The sequence below is a fragment of the Schistocerca piceifrons genome, chromosome X (genome assembly GCF_021461385.2).
Source record: "Schistocerca piceifrons isolate TAMUIC-IGC-003096 chromosome X, iqSchPice1.1, whole genome shotgun sequence".
NCBI classification, from domain to species: Eukaryota; Metazoa; Arthropoda; class Insecta; order Orthoptera; family Acrididae; genus Schistocerca; species Schistocerca piceifrons.
The window spans coordinates 368078823-368093311 of record NC_060149.1 but is presented as its reverse complement, the minus strand read 5'-3'; the positions used below and the strand labels follow the sequence as shown (position 1 = coordinate 368093311).

The 14489-nt window shown below is 38.0% G+C and overlaps 1 protein-coding gene across 1 annotated transcript in view; it reads left to right on the top strand.

Annotated features, from left to right (window-relative positions):
- LOC124721804 (protein BCL9 homolog) overlaps window positions 1–14489 on the top strand; it is an 89672-nt gene that overhangs the window by 12794 nt on the left and 62389 nt on the right. The window contains exons 3-4 of the mRNA XM_047246925.1: window positions 10046–10213; window positions 10298–10560. Of these exons, the coding sequence (XP_047102881.1) occupies window positions 10046–10213; window positions 10298–10560 (431 nt within the window). The remainder of the gene's footprint in view (window positions 1–10045; window positions 10214–10297; window positions 10561–14489) is intronic.

Sequence of the window (14489 nt, the reverse complement as noted above, 5' to 3'; positions counted from 1 at the left end):
CCCTTGATGCCTCAGAACATGTCCTACCAACCGATCCCTTCTTCTGGTCAAGTTGTGCCACAAACTTCTCCCCAATCCTATTCAATACTTCCTCATTAGTTATGTGATCCACCCATCTAATCTTCAGCATTCTTCTGTAGCACCACATTTCGAAAGCTTCTATTCTCTTCTTGTCCAAACTATTTATCGTCCATGTTTCACTTCCATACATGGCTACACTCCATACAAATACTTTCAGAAATGACTTCCTAACACTTAAATCTATACTCGATGTTAACAAATTTCTCTTCTTCAGAAACGCTTTCCTTGCCATTGCCAGTCTACATTTTATATCCTCTCTACTTCGATCATCATCAGTCATTTTGCTCCCCAAATAGCAAAACTCCTTTACTACTTTAAGTGCCTCATTTCCTAATCTAATTCCCTCAGCATCACCCGACTTAATTAGACTACATTCCATTATCCTTGTTTTGCTTTTGTTGATGTTCATCTTATATCCTCCTTTCAAGACACTGTCCATTCCATTCAACTGCTCTTCCAAGTCCTTTGCTGTCTCCGACAGAATTACAATGTCATCGGCGAACCTCAAAGTTTTTATTTCTTCTCCATGAATTTTAATACCTACTCCGAATTTTTCTTTTGTTTCCTTTACTGCTTGCTCAATATACAGATTGAACAACATCGGGGAGAGGCTACAACCATGTCTTACTCCCTTTCCAACCACTGCTTCCCTTTCATGTCCCTCGACTCTTATAGCTGCCATCTGGTTTCTGTACAAATTGTAAATAGCCTTTCGCTCCCTGTATTTTACCCCTGCCACCTTTAGAATTTGAAAGAGAGTATTCCAGTCAACATTGTCAAAAGCTTTCTCTAAGTCTACAAATGCTAGAAATGTAGGTTTGCCTTTCCTTAATCTTTCTTCTAAGATAAGTCGTAAGGTCAGTATTGTCTCACGTGTTCCAGTGTTTCTACGGAATCCAAACTGATCTTCCCCGAGGTCGGCTTCTACTAGTTTTTCCATTCGTCTGTAAAGAATTCACGTTTGTATTTTGCAGCTGTGACTTATTATACTGATAGTTCGGTAATTTTCACATCTGTCAACACCTGCTTTCTTTGGGATTGGAATTATTATATTCTTCTTGAAGTCTGAGGGTATTTTGCCTGTTTCATACATCTTACTCACCAGATGGTAGAGTTTTGTCAGGACTGGCTCTCCCAAGGCCGTCAGTACTTCCAATGGAATGTTGTGTACTCCGGGGGCCTTGTTTCGACTCAGGTCTTTCAGTGCTCTGTCAAACTCTTCACGCAGTATCATATCTCCCATTTCATCTTCATCTACATCCTCTTCCATTTCCATAATATTGTCCTCAAGTACATCGCCCTTGTATAGACCCTCTATATACTCCTTCCACCTTTCTGCTTTCCCTTCTTTGCTTAGAACTGGGTTTCCATCTGAGCTCTTGATATTCATACAAGTCGTTCTCTTATCTCCAAAGGTCTGTTTAATTTTCCTGTAGGCAGTATCTATCTTACCCCTAGTGAGATAGGCCTCTACATCTTACATTTGTCCTCTAGCCATTCCTGCTTAGCCATTTTGCACTTCCTGTCGATCTCATTTTTGAGACGTTTGTATTCCTTTTTGCGTGCTTCATTTACTGCATTTTTATATTTTCTCCTTTCATCAATTAAATTCAATATTTCTTCTGTTACCCAAGGATTTCTACTAGCCCTCGTCTTCTTACCTACTTGAACCTCTGCTGCCTTTGCTACTTCATCCCTCAAAGCTACCCATTCTTCTTCTACTGAATTTCTTTCCCCCATTCCTGTCAATTGTTCCCTTATGCTCTCCCTGAAACTCTGTACAACCTCTGGTTCTTTCAGTTTATCCAGGTCCCATCTCCTTAAATTCCCACCTTTTTGCAGTTTCTTCAGTTTTAATCTACAGGTCATAACCAATGGATTGTGGTCAGAGTCCACATCTGCCCCTGGAAATGTCTTACAATTTAAAACCTGGTTCCTAAATCTCTGTCTTACCATTATATAATGTATCTGATACCTTTTAGTATCTCCAGGGTTCTTCCATGTATACAACCTTCTTTCATGATTCTTAAACGAAGTGTTAGCTATGATTATGTTGTGCTCTGTGCAAAATTCTACCAGGCGGCTTCCTCTTTCATTTGTTAGCCCCAATCCATATTCACCTACTATGTTTCCTTCTCTCCCTTTTCCTACACTCGAATGCCAGTCACCCATGACTATTAAATTTTCGTCCCCCTTCACAATCTGAATAATTTCTTTTATTTCATCATACATTTCTTCAATTTCTTCGTCATCTGCAGAGCTAGTTGGCATATAAACTTGTACCACTGTAGTAGGTGTGGGCTTCGTATCTATCTTGGCCACAATAATGCGTTCACTATGCTGTTTGTAGTAGCTTACCCGCATTCCTATTTTCCTATTCATTATTAAACCTACTCCTGCATTACCCCTATTTGATTTTTTGTTTATAACCCTGTAGTCACGTGGCCAGAAGTCTTGGTCCTCCTGCCACCGAACTTCACTAATTCCCACTATATCTAACTTTAACCTATCCATTTCCCTTTTTAAATTTTCTAACCTACCTGCCCGATTAAGGGATCTGACATTCCACGCTCCGATCCGTAGAACGCCAGTTTTCTTTCTCCTGATAATGACATCCTCCTGAGTAGTCCCTGCCTAGAGATCCGAATGGGAGACTATTTTACCTCTGGAATATTTTACCCAAGAGGACGCCATCATCATTTAATCATACAGTAAAGCTGCATGCCCTCGGGAAAAATTACGGCTGTAGTTTCCCTTTGCTTTCAGCCGTTCGCAGTACCAGCACAGCAAGGCCGTTTTGGTTGTACGAAGAACAAATTGAGGATAGGAACCAGTGTCCAGAAATGTCATTCAGCGACACCACAAGATGTAGAAACTAAAGGAGGCAGTGCATGCTACTAGGCCACCCTTTGGCAGCAAACACATGTTTGTACAATGACAAAATATAAGAGGAACATCTTGTAATGATCTCAACAACATTTTTGATATTAGATGGCATCAAATATCTCTTCACCTGTCTTAGCAACATTGCATCAGTGTATAAACTTAAGTTTGCTGTGATGCCTTCCTAATATCAGGCATCCTCCCCTTTATTTTTAATACCCTGTGACATATACGGATGATTCTTTCAGACACCTACATCTACATGTCTTCGTAGTTCCTGTCCTCTGTTTATTCACTGAAGCCATGCTACAAACCCATGAAATTTGTCATTGTCATTTTGTTATACACGGTGTAGTAAAAATGGCCAATACTGTGGAATATGTTGACTTTTCTTTAAGGTGACTGCTGTGTAATTAGATGCAGTTGGAGATGCTCAGGTTTGTATCGAGATTGGTTTCTGTTGGAATGTGGATGGCTGCCATCTGTGAAATGAAAAACAAATATTTCCATGGAAAATCATGACTAAATTAATCAGACGTGAAAGCACTTTGAAATAGGATTGTGACTGAAGGCGAGAAAGGCCAACCATGTAAACTAGTGTTTAGAATCACATTGAAGTGGGCTGTAGATTATTCTTATGAAGAGAAGTTAAAAGTGATTCTAGGTTTGATCCTTAGTTTATGAGACACTAAAGAAAGGCATAGTGCATGGTTTGCATGATAATATTTGCACACTGACACAGCAAGCAGCTGTGATTTCACTGTAAAGAAGAGTGTAGATTAGTGTAGTTTCAATCATATATCATTATCTTTTCTTCTAATCAGTTTTTAAAAAAACTAACCTTTAGTTGACTAGAAAATTGCAGAAATAAATACTTGTCAAGTAATGAACTTGAGCCAAATGAAGATTTCATTCATTTCTGAGCTGTTGTTTACCATGTCCACACTTCGTTGGTTCTTTCCCTTCTAGTGTTTGCACAGTGGACTCGAATCAGTCTTGGCCTCATGTTGAGAGAGTCATTCCTCTGATTTTGGACTTGAGCTTTGAATCTGTTACATCAACATTTCAGTGAGTAAGTTCTTACTTTCAGTATTCACTATCGGGCAGAAAGTTCCAGGAAGAAGGAATCACCAGAGCACAACAAAATTTATCGTACATATGTCTAATAATGATAGAAACACATGCAAGTTTCAGGCTAATAAACCTGCCAAAAAAAAAAAAAAAAAAAAAAATAATTGTGATAAATTGAGCAACAAGGCATTCTTTTCATGAAGACATCAAATCAGAAAGGTGGTGTATGTTTCTGAGGCATTCCTGCCACACTGTTTTGAACCAAGACTATAATTAATTGCTATTTATTTCTGACGGATACTGATGAGCCGCCTGGCAAGTAATTTTGACACAAAAATTTAATTGATGACATATTAGGGCAGCAGACAGACCTGTGAAAGAAGAAATATATGTTGTGCTGTGAAAAAGCCTTCCATTTTACAGACAAAATGTTATTCCCATACCATGTAATCAGAGCCTCTAAATGTTGCAAAGAATTAAAAATGGCTTGGTAAGTTCATGGGGAATTTCCTTCCATGTGGTTTGCATGCCAGTCTACAGGGCAACAAAAGAGGCTGCTGGAGAACTCTGATGTAGGAGTTGCTAACCAGTCAAATCACACTTATGTTTAAGGGGGTGAAATGTCAGGCGAATTCTGGGCCAGAGAAGATGTGATACCGGTCATTATTCAAAGAAGGCTTGCACAGTCTTTATATGGCCAAAGACTGTCATTCTGGGTTATGGCATGTTGAGTTGTGTGGAGGGACAACAGTACGCCTTCGGCCGTAAAAGTTCCCTGCGGTAGTTGGCTTTCGGATTAGCCTCTTGTGCTATGGTCATTTGCAAGCTTCAGTATTTGCTCATTGTTATGTATTATTATCTTCTATATGTTGCCCAATTGCCCCCCCCCCCCCCCCCCCCCCAAAAAAAAATAAAGGTCGCATATGGTCTGAAATATCTTGCAGTAGGACGAACCCACTTACCAGAGACCAGACAGTATGCTCTATTTGAACTACTGTACTAATATGCCTGCCCAGCTGGTTGAGCGGTCACTGCTTTCCGAGCGAGAAGGCATGCCGGTCCCCGACACGAATCCGCTGGCAGATTAGTGTTGAGGTCTGGTGTGCCAGCCAGCCTGTGGATGGTTTTTAAGTTGGTTTCCCATCTGCCTCGGCAAATGTGGGCTGGTTCCCCTTATTCCACCTCAGTTACACTATGTCGGCGATTGCTGTGCAGACACTGTCTCCACATATGCGTGCATCATAATTACTCTACCATGCAAACATTAGGTTACACTCATCTGAAATGAGACATTCGTGGGGGGGGGGGGGGGGGGGGGTGTCCACTGGGGGCCGAACCGTACAATAACCCTCGGTGTGGGGTGGCGGTGGGGGTGGGTGAACTGCTGTGGCCTGTTGTGGGGTTGTAAACCACTGAGAGCTACAGTGGGACGAAGCCTCTCCGTCATTTCTAGGTCGCCGGTTCAGTACACAATTGTACTAATATTACTTCCTTTGATGTTGGCAAGGTGTAATGGCACTTCATTCCTTCTTAGTTTTTACTGCATTTGATGGTTCTTTCGTGCTCCGAATTTGTATTTTTTTGGCCCATTATTTCTTGGTCTGCAATTTTCTCGAACATTATGGTATAAGTGGTGTATTTCTGGCTCATGTTGTTCTGTAAAGGAAAAGATGTTTGAAACACTAGGAAAATTCACGGTAACATAGGCTGAATTCCCATTTGGTTTATTGAGTGAAAATTAACTGTAAGTCTGTATTCTTGTGATATAATAAGCGTGAGTTGGTATTATGTACATGAACTGTTTCAGCCACTGTTTTAAGCTGTACATAAGAGTTGCTTCTTATCAGCTTTCTGTCCCATGAATAATCAACACTAAGGAATATCTAGCACTAGTAGTGTAAAATGCCGGGACATTTATAAGTTGGGGCAAATGCCCAGGATGAATTCCTTGGCAAATATCCAAAATTCATAAATGCCCTGGCATTTATAAAAATGACACTTATAAAAGAATTTTAAGCTGATATTTTGTATTGGAAAAGATGTTTTGCAACACTACTTGTTCAAAAACCCCTTAGAGTTAGGGGAGAGTTATTGGGGAGAGAGGGGGTAATAAACTAGACTGTAAACATAATTTTTTAAATCTTTAATAAGGTCAGTTCTTAATAATAAAAGAAAGACACTGCACTTTAAAAGTAATTTTTGAAACAAAGTATAGTTTATATTAAGCAGCTAGCCTGTAGATAGTATTTTTACTTACACTATACTACTGCACAAAAATTAAAAAGTTGTTCTCAATCACATTTTTCAAACTCTTGGGGAACTTGAAACACTTTTTGGTGTGCTTTTCCATTTTGTTGGTATATGACTGTTTGTATTCATTAAAATAATATTTACAAGACACTCCTTTCCAAGTTGAACTGAAAAAGTTCAAAATAGGTCGTTTGTTCTTAGCCCTCTTGCAACTGTTCAATAGCCTATTGTCTTTAATGCTGTAAATAACCCAGAGAGGAGGTTTTGTTGCTTTTCACTCAACCACACAGATATGAATGACTGTCAGATGATCAGACCAGTATTGCCAGTTCCATTTAACTAAATAACCCACAGAATTGCATGAATTGGCTGAATTAACAGCCACTCGCCCAAAAATTTGTCTACTACCTATTCACAGTAACAACAATAGCACTAATATTTCATTAGAATAACTAGAATTAGTGTAAAAATGTTTATCCATAATTATTTTATTTAGGGGTGTGTCACATTGTAAAAGGCATGCCAGCAATTTGCTACATTCAGTAATACTTTTGTTACAAGTGATTATTTTTGAATAACATTCATAGATTTGACACAGATTATGAAGTGTGTTATGTTACCAACCAATTACCTAAGTACAATGTTTTTCATACTGGCTTATCTCTACACAGCTGTTCAACACTGTGTGTGTGTGTGTGTGTGTGTGTGTGTGTGTGTGTGTGTGTGCGCGCGCGCGTGCGTGCGTGCGCGCGCGTGCGTGCGTGCGCGCGCGTGCGTGCGTGCGCGCAACAGAGAGAGAGCGAGAGAGAGAGAGAGAAGAGTAGAACTGGTAAAAAGAAGAGGGACATTATAAAGATAAGTAGCTGCCAGCAACACGCGCCCTTCCATGGTACAGCAAGTTGGAATGCTAGTAAAATAAATAAATAAAATAAAAAACATTCTTCGCTCTTCTGTCCTTTCATTCTTAGTAATAAAGGAAAGCGGAAACATTTACTAACTGTTTATATTGGTAGTGTCATCCCATTCCCTTACTTTAATTGGTAAATTGTACATTCTAGCAGTGAAACTTAAAAAAAACTTTTTTTTGTAAATGACCGTATTTTGGGCACTTAAAATTGCTTTGGGCAAATTCCCAGGCAAATGCCTATTAATAAATACTGGTCTGCCCACTGTGCATTTGCCTGGCCCACATCACTATCTAGAACTTTGTTGAATTATCAAGTTGCTGAATTTGCCATGTGCATCAAATTTGTTGGAAGCACCAGCTCTCAAGTGTGGGTCTCATGACGCTGGTGAGAAACTAATTTCTGCATCATAATCCCTCCATGTTACTTCCCATTCCTCTTATATCTGTATGCTTTGTTGAGAAGATATGTATATCTTCAGGTTTATTGAACTCATTAGTTAAGTTATATTTAATGTTAAAGCTATTGCTCCAGATGATTACTATCTTACTTTTTAAAATTTCTTCCGTATCTGTAAATTCTTTTTTTTTTTTTTTTTTTTTTTTTTTTTTTTTTTTTTTTTTTTTTTTTTTTTTTTTTTTTAATCTTCCTTGCTGTCTCTGCTTTTAGTCCTGTTTTCGTAATCCAGTATTCTTAGAACTCCCTTATTCCTCCGCGCCCCCCCCCCCCCCCCCACCACCTCTCTCTCTCTCTCTCTCTCTCTCTCTCTCTCTCTCTCTCTCATATGTCTGCATCGTTGTTTTAACCATATCCTCTTTTCTTTTGAAAGATTATCTTTTTAATCCTTTCAGCCTCTTATACAAGGGCATGCTGAAAAGTAATTCCTCTGAATTTTTTATGTGAAAACTCTTAAAGATTTTTAAATGAAACAAATGTTACAAACATTCTATACCTGTGTTCTTCAGGTTTACATACTTATTTCTCAACATAGTCAGCCTGGCGAAGAACATTTTTCTCCCAATGAAAGACCAATTTGTTGATACCGTCAATGTAGAATATTTGGCTTTATTGATGGAACCACAACCTCTCCTCTGCTTGCACTGATTCATCACTATCAAAGTGAAGTTCTTGAAGGTGAACTTTAAGTTTTGGAAACAGATGAAAACTATATGGAGGATGACCAGTGACAGTGAACCCAAGGTGTCATATTGTTGCAGATGTCGCAGTGCTGAAGTGTGATCTAGCATTACCATGCTGAAGGAGAGGGTGCTTCATGTGTGGACAAACTCCTCACATTTGATTACAGCATGCTGTTTCTCAAGCACCGACATAGTTATGTTGCACACCGCCATGTTATGTGTTACAATTCGAAGCCCTGTAGTGGCAGAGGGCTGCAAATATGTATACATGAAGAATAAAGATGTAGACCGTTAATGAAATTTGTTTTATTTAAAAAGATTTAAGAGTTTTCAAATGAAAAATTTGGAGACATTACTTTTCAGAACACCCTTGTATATCTGGAGCAACTCCCACACCCATGATATTTGTCTTCTCGCTTTGCCATTTAAGATGACCATTCATATCGCATTCCTTTCTCTTTGTGGTTGAAAGTACAGTTTTCTCATTTCAAACAGCCCCTCTATTCACATTATTATGATATGTTATAGACATTGTCAATCAGCAGTGGGGAACTGCATAATTGTCATATCATTCTCTCAACTTTTAGGCAGGAACTTCTCCATGTAGATGAAACTTAACCTTTTAGTTCTTCTTTAAGTGGTATATGAGATCCTCAGTAGAGTTAACGGGAGCCCTTATTTTCTAAAAGTACGTATTTTATCAACCATTTTTACATTGTTTATTTACTGTATAATGTGCCCTAAGTTCTTTAAATTATCAGGCCGTAATAAATAGTGGACCAGAGGAGAGATTTTTGTTAATAGATTGGTAATTCTCAATTTTAGTGAGTAATTTGTAGCTCTGGGTATCAAACACATACAGGACTTCGGATTTTGTCTGACTTTCACTACTACAAAATATTTTGTGTTGGTGAAAAATGCTAAGTGGCATAGTAATTGTGTTTTAATGCTAAATTGGAGTTTCTTCTTTATACTGTTGAATAAAATGAAATTACTAACTAGAACAATGTAAGGTTATTCGACTTCCAACAGGCTTTATTATTTAAGACAATTTTAAATGAAAATCATGGAATGCCTTTGAAGGGATTGTTGTATTCTCTTTCACTCACTGTTTACTGGTTTACAGAGTGTAAATGTACATGAACTGGTAGCATGATTCTGTTTCCTCAAGTGCCCTTCTCAGTCTATCCAAACACTGGTAATCACTTCAAAGGTTGTACTCTTTTGAGTTGGGCTGTACGGCAGTGTTCACTTGCATCATCTAATCTTGCTAACACATGAAATTTATCTCGGTCTGATGCCATTAATAACTCAGCATTCATTATGAGGATCAACTGAACACATTCATTCCTGTGTCCTCACATAATATACTCGGTTTGCTCAGTGTATTTCATCACTGGAATAGGATATCTGTTCATCATAACTCATTACCATGCATCAGTCTATTTCACTTACGTGTTCTCTTAAGTACAAGCACTTATTTTATACCCTTGTATTAACAGTGCTGATTTTTTATTTATGTACTGTCATGTGCAAAGTCTAATCATTGAAAGAGATTTTTCAGGTGTTTCTTACTGTTTACTTCCTTTAGATTGACATTACACAGTTTTGTTCTACTTCAAAAAGCCTGAGTGATTTGTGTATAATTTTGCTATTAGTCTTACAATGATTTCAAAATGTTGAGAATGTTTAATTCAACCATGCAATTATCTTCAGTTCCTGATTGCCCAGTGAAAGTTGAAGAAGCACCAGTTACCGAAAAACTTGTACCAGCAGTTCCAATTAAAACTGAGCTGAATGGCAGTGGGAGTAGTAGCAGCAGCCATGATTTTCCTGTAACAACAGCCCCTCCGTCAGGCGGAGGGTCCACTCCGACATCAACAGGTTAGATGTTATTGTCTTTTAACTGATGAGGTGATAAAAAATAATTGTAAGATGCTGGTAATGCAATCATTGTTCGTATGCTAGATCACTGTGAACCTGGATTGCCCATGAGCATGGGGCTCACCACAACTACTGGACCACCTCCAAATGGCATCCAACCTCTGCCCAGTAATGTAATTAACAAACAGCCAGGCAGTATGGAGGCACAGTATATGCAACAGCAAAGCCAAATATTTGTATTTTCCACCAACTTGGCCAACAAATCTGCTGATGCTGTTCTGCAAGGTCAATACCCATCCATCATTGCCTTTCATTGTGCACAGCCAGGAACCAAGAAGTACTTAGAGGTATGTAGTTTACGATAAAGTTCAGTATTGTGTCTACTGAAGTGTAGTTGATGCAGAATAGCTAAATATGATTTTTTTATTCAATCTGTGTGTGGAATGGCACTATTTAAACTTCAGATATTGGGTGTGTGAAAACTCTTGTTTCTGATGAGTGATTAGTTTTTATCTTAGGTGCACCTGCATGGATTGTAAGCAAGTAACAGGTAGTACTCTTCTAATGTAAATAAGATAAACAGCTTGTTGTTATAGATTTTGTGAGGTGTACTGAGAACCACCTTAATAACTCCCACTTCTTTCCTTAAAATGTATTTTGTACTAATGATTTTTGATTTTGAATTTGTGAAATGTACTAAAACTCCAGATTTCCCCCTTTCCATGTTTTCTATGTTGTATTACATTACTGCAATTGCATTCTGTTGGTATATGAAGACAGCTCTATTTATGGCTGAGACTAATTTGACTCCAGATGCTGTTCCGTTCGGTCACAAATGTTGTGCCTCAAGTGCAAGTTCTTTTTTACATATGGGCAATAATACTTGCATTGCATGTGACTGCAGCACCATAATAATTTCCTTCACTAAGTATGAGAACCTCTTTCCATGTTATATAATCAAGGAAGACATAAAGGGAAGAAACCGCTTACTAGCAGAGCAGAGGGGGAGGCTCAAGGGGGGGGCTCAAAGAATGTTGCATAATTTTGAATGTGAATCATGTGAATTTATTAAAGATAAAATGTATTGTTTTGTATTGGAACATTCTGTAAGAGTTCATTTGAAATTAAAGAGTACCCTCAAAGTACAGCAATAATTATTAAAGGAAATTTTCTATAAATCATAAGCTGCACTAGAACTGTTCTATTTGCCAAAACCAGTTTTTGGGTTTTCCATGACAATTCTTGATAACAGATATGCATGTCATTGCTATAGAGATACATAATGTAAGTAGACTTACCTTTCTGGCATTGTACATGCAGTTATCATTTTGTAGACTTTGCTGTACATACAGTTGTTTGTTCCTCTATTTGCTGCCACTGATGGTGGGTTATAAATCCGAAAACAGTATTGACAAATAAAACATTTCAAATGGAGCTAATGGTGTATAGACAATTTCCTTTAATAAATATTTGAAAGCTAGGGAGCACCAAGCATTCAAGGAGCACCAAGCATTCAAGATTTTTACAGCAATAATATTATATCCATAGTAGGCGGAGAAATTCTGGAATGTACTGCAACTCGGGCTTTATTAGAAGGGCTGTACTTGGTCAAAATTGTTGTAACATAATTATGTATCTAATCTATGACTGATTTTGATCGTTTTCACATCATATTCAAAAGGTTTACATTCAGTTTTGATTCTTCACACTGGGTGTACACCATCTGCGTGTACACAAAAACTGATTATAATGCGTTTGAAAATGAATCATAAATGCTAGAAACCAGTCATGGTTTAAATAAAGTTCTTCCAGTACTCGGGACCCGAGTTCGAGTCTCGGTCGGGAACACAGTTTTAATCTGCCAGGAAGTTTCATATCAGCGCACACTCCGCTGCAGAGTGAAAATCTCATTCTGGAAACATCCCCCAGGCTGTGGCTAAGCCATGTCTCCGCTATATCCTTTCTTTCAGGAGTGCTAGTTCTGCAAGGTTCGCAGGAGAGCTTCTGTAAAGTTTGGAAGGTAGGAGACGAGATGCTGGCAGAAGTAAAGCTGTGAGTACCGGGCGTGAGTCGTGCTTCGGTAGCTCAGATGGTAGAGCACTTGCCCGCGAAAGTCAAAGGTCCCGAGTTCGAGTCTCGGTCGGGCACACAGTTTTAATCTGCCAGGAAGTTTCATATCAGCGCACACTCCGCTGCAGAGTGAAAATCTCATTCGGGAATCTGTAATTTCTTCATATATATTATTTCAAACCCACAGCAATTCTCGTTTCACCGACTGTTGATGGCACTTGATTATTACATTATTTCATTTAAAAAAAATTGTAGTTGCTTGAATATCATGATAGGTATGGAAGTCTTGCATATTAATCATATGGCAAAATAATCTCCTCTTTGTGTGCTATCATTTGCCATGATTCAATATCTGAAACCATTTACGAGATTAAGGAATTTCGTGAACATTTCATTCTGGCTCATTCACTGGACCCCGACTTCGGGATGATGCATTTTACATACAGTCCATTTTCTCGAGAATGGTGATAGGTAGCAGTGTGCTCCAAGTTAAAAGAATAATTCAGTATATTAGCTGCGTTTCATATGCAGCAACATTTAACATAACATGAACCAAATGCAAATTCATAGTGACCTCTATTTTTTATTGCAAACGTTCCTAAAGTCTTGCAGTAGTTTACATAATCCTGAAATATCACAATAGATATGACCATTAATGAAACAGCAGGCAGTTTGTCATGAAGTGGATGAATTAAGCTGTGATATGAGGAAGAATCAACTTACCTTTTTTTTAACTTAATAGTTTCTTTACAATTGTTTGAGAAGGTTGCAGTTTGACAAGCTTGTGCGCCTTACCATTCATGGAATCGAGCCAGCTAGCTAGCTAGCTTCGGTGCTGTCATACACTGCATGAGAGGTTCAGCATGTGAAGTAGCCATCACTGTCACCTGCCAGCCGACAGTCATGCGTGGCAGCTAGCAAACTTACAGTGAACGTTATTCTGTGTGAGATGGCTTTAGGTTACCCAGCTGTGCTGTGAAAAGAAGGGCATGTTGACACAAAGTTAAATAATAAAAATTTACCAATCATGAAAACAGTGGACTCCATACAAAGGGATACGTTCTAGAAAATAAAGTGAAGGATAACTGAATTTAGTCAAATTCAGTTGGCTGAAGCTTAGGGGGATTAGGTTAGGAAGTGAGACACTGAAACTCATATACAGATTTTGCTATACAAGTTGTGCTATTTACACAGAAAAATAATTAATGGCAACAGAAGTAAATGGGGTATAAAATGAGTGGAACATGGATAGATAAGTTACTAATAGAATTGTCTGTGAAATTAGAAGATACATATTTGAATCAGATCTAACATAGAGCTTTTAATCTGCCAGATATTTCAGTTCAGCTTACACTCCACCTTTAAAATTTGATGCTGCAGTGTTTAAACAACACAGCTCTTGCCTAAATTTTTGCACAATACTGTTAAGTTTGTTAGTTAAATTGCTTTATGGATGATTACAGAAAAATTAGAGCAATAACATTAAATAGTGACTCTTGGAGTTTATTCCACAAGTCTTGGTTTGATAAGTTTTTTGTACTATTGCCAGTTATTCAGCACTTTGGGGACCGAAATTTCTGCTGTGCGCCTTTGTCTTTCTCAAGAAGAGTCAAAGACTGATACCCTAGTGTGACTCAACTAGATATAATTGAAATGTAGGTCCACGAAGTACTGAATATACGACAATATTCACATAATCACATCTGAACAATTCTCAGTTGTTGTGGTTGTATTAAATATGAGCTGTTGCGGATATAATTTTTTAAGATACATTTATGTGTTTGAATTGGTTTTTCAGATCTCTAAAAATAATTTTTTCTAAGTTTGTAAAGTGCAGATTACTTTCTAGTTAAATCACTCACTTTGAACGCTACATAGATTGCTGAGAAATGTAGCGGTTGTTGACAGGATTAAATATGCTGAGGCTACGACATAGTTTGTTGAGGTTCTCAGTTGACTAACTCACAGTAATGCCTGTAGATTACCAATCATGACATACTGTGAGTACTGCCTTTTATTCTGTTTATTCAAATATTTGTCTGTTTGCTGAAGAGAATGAAAATGTATGTCTGTGGAAAATTACATTGTTGTCATTTTAACTTTGCTTTCACTCTTTGTGTTCCATCTTATAGCTAAAATTTTGTTTTGAAGTTAATTGTAGCACATCATTTTCAAAAGTGGCAGTAATTTATGTTATTATAACGTA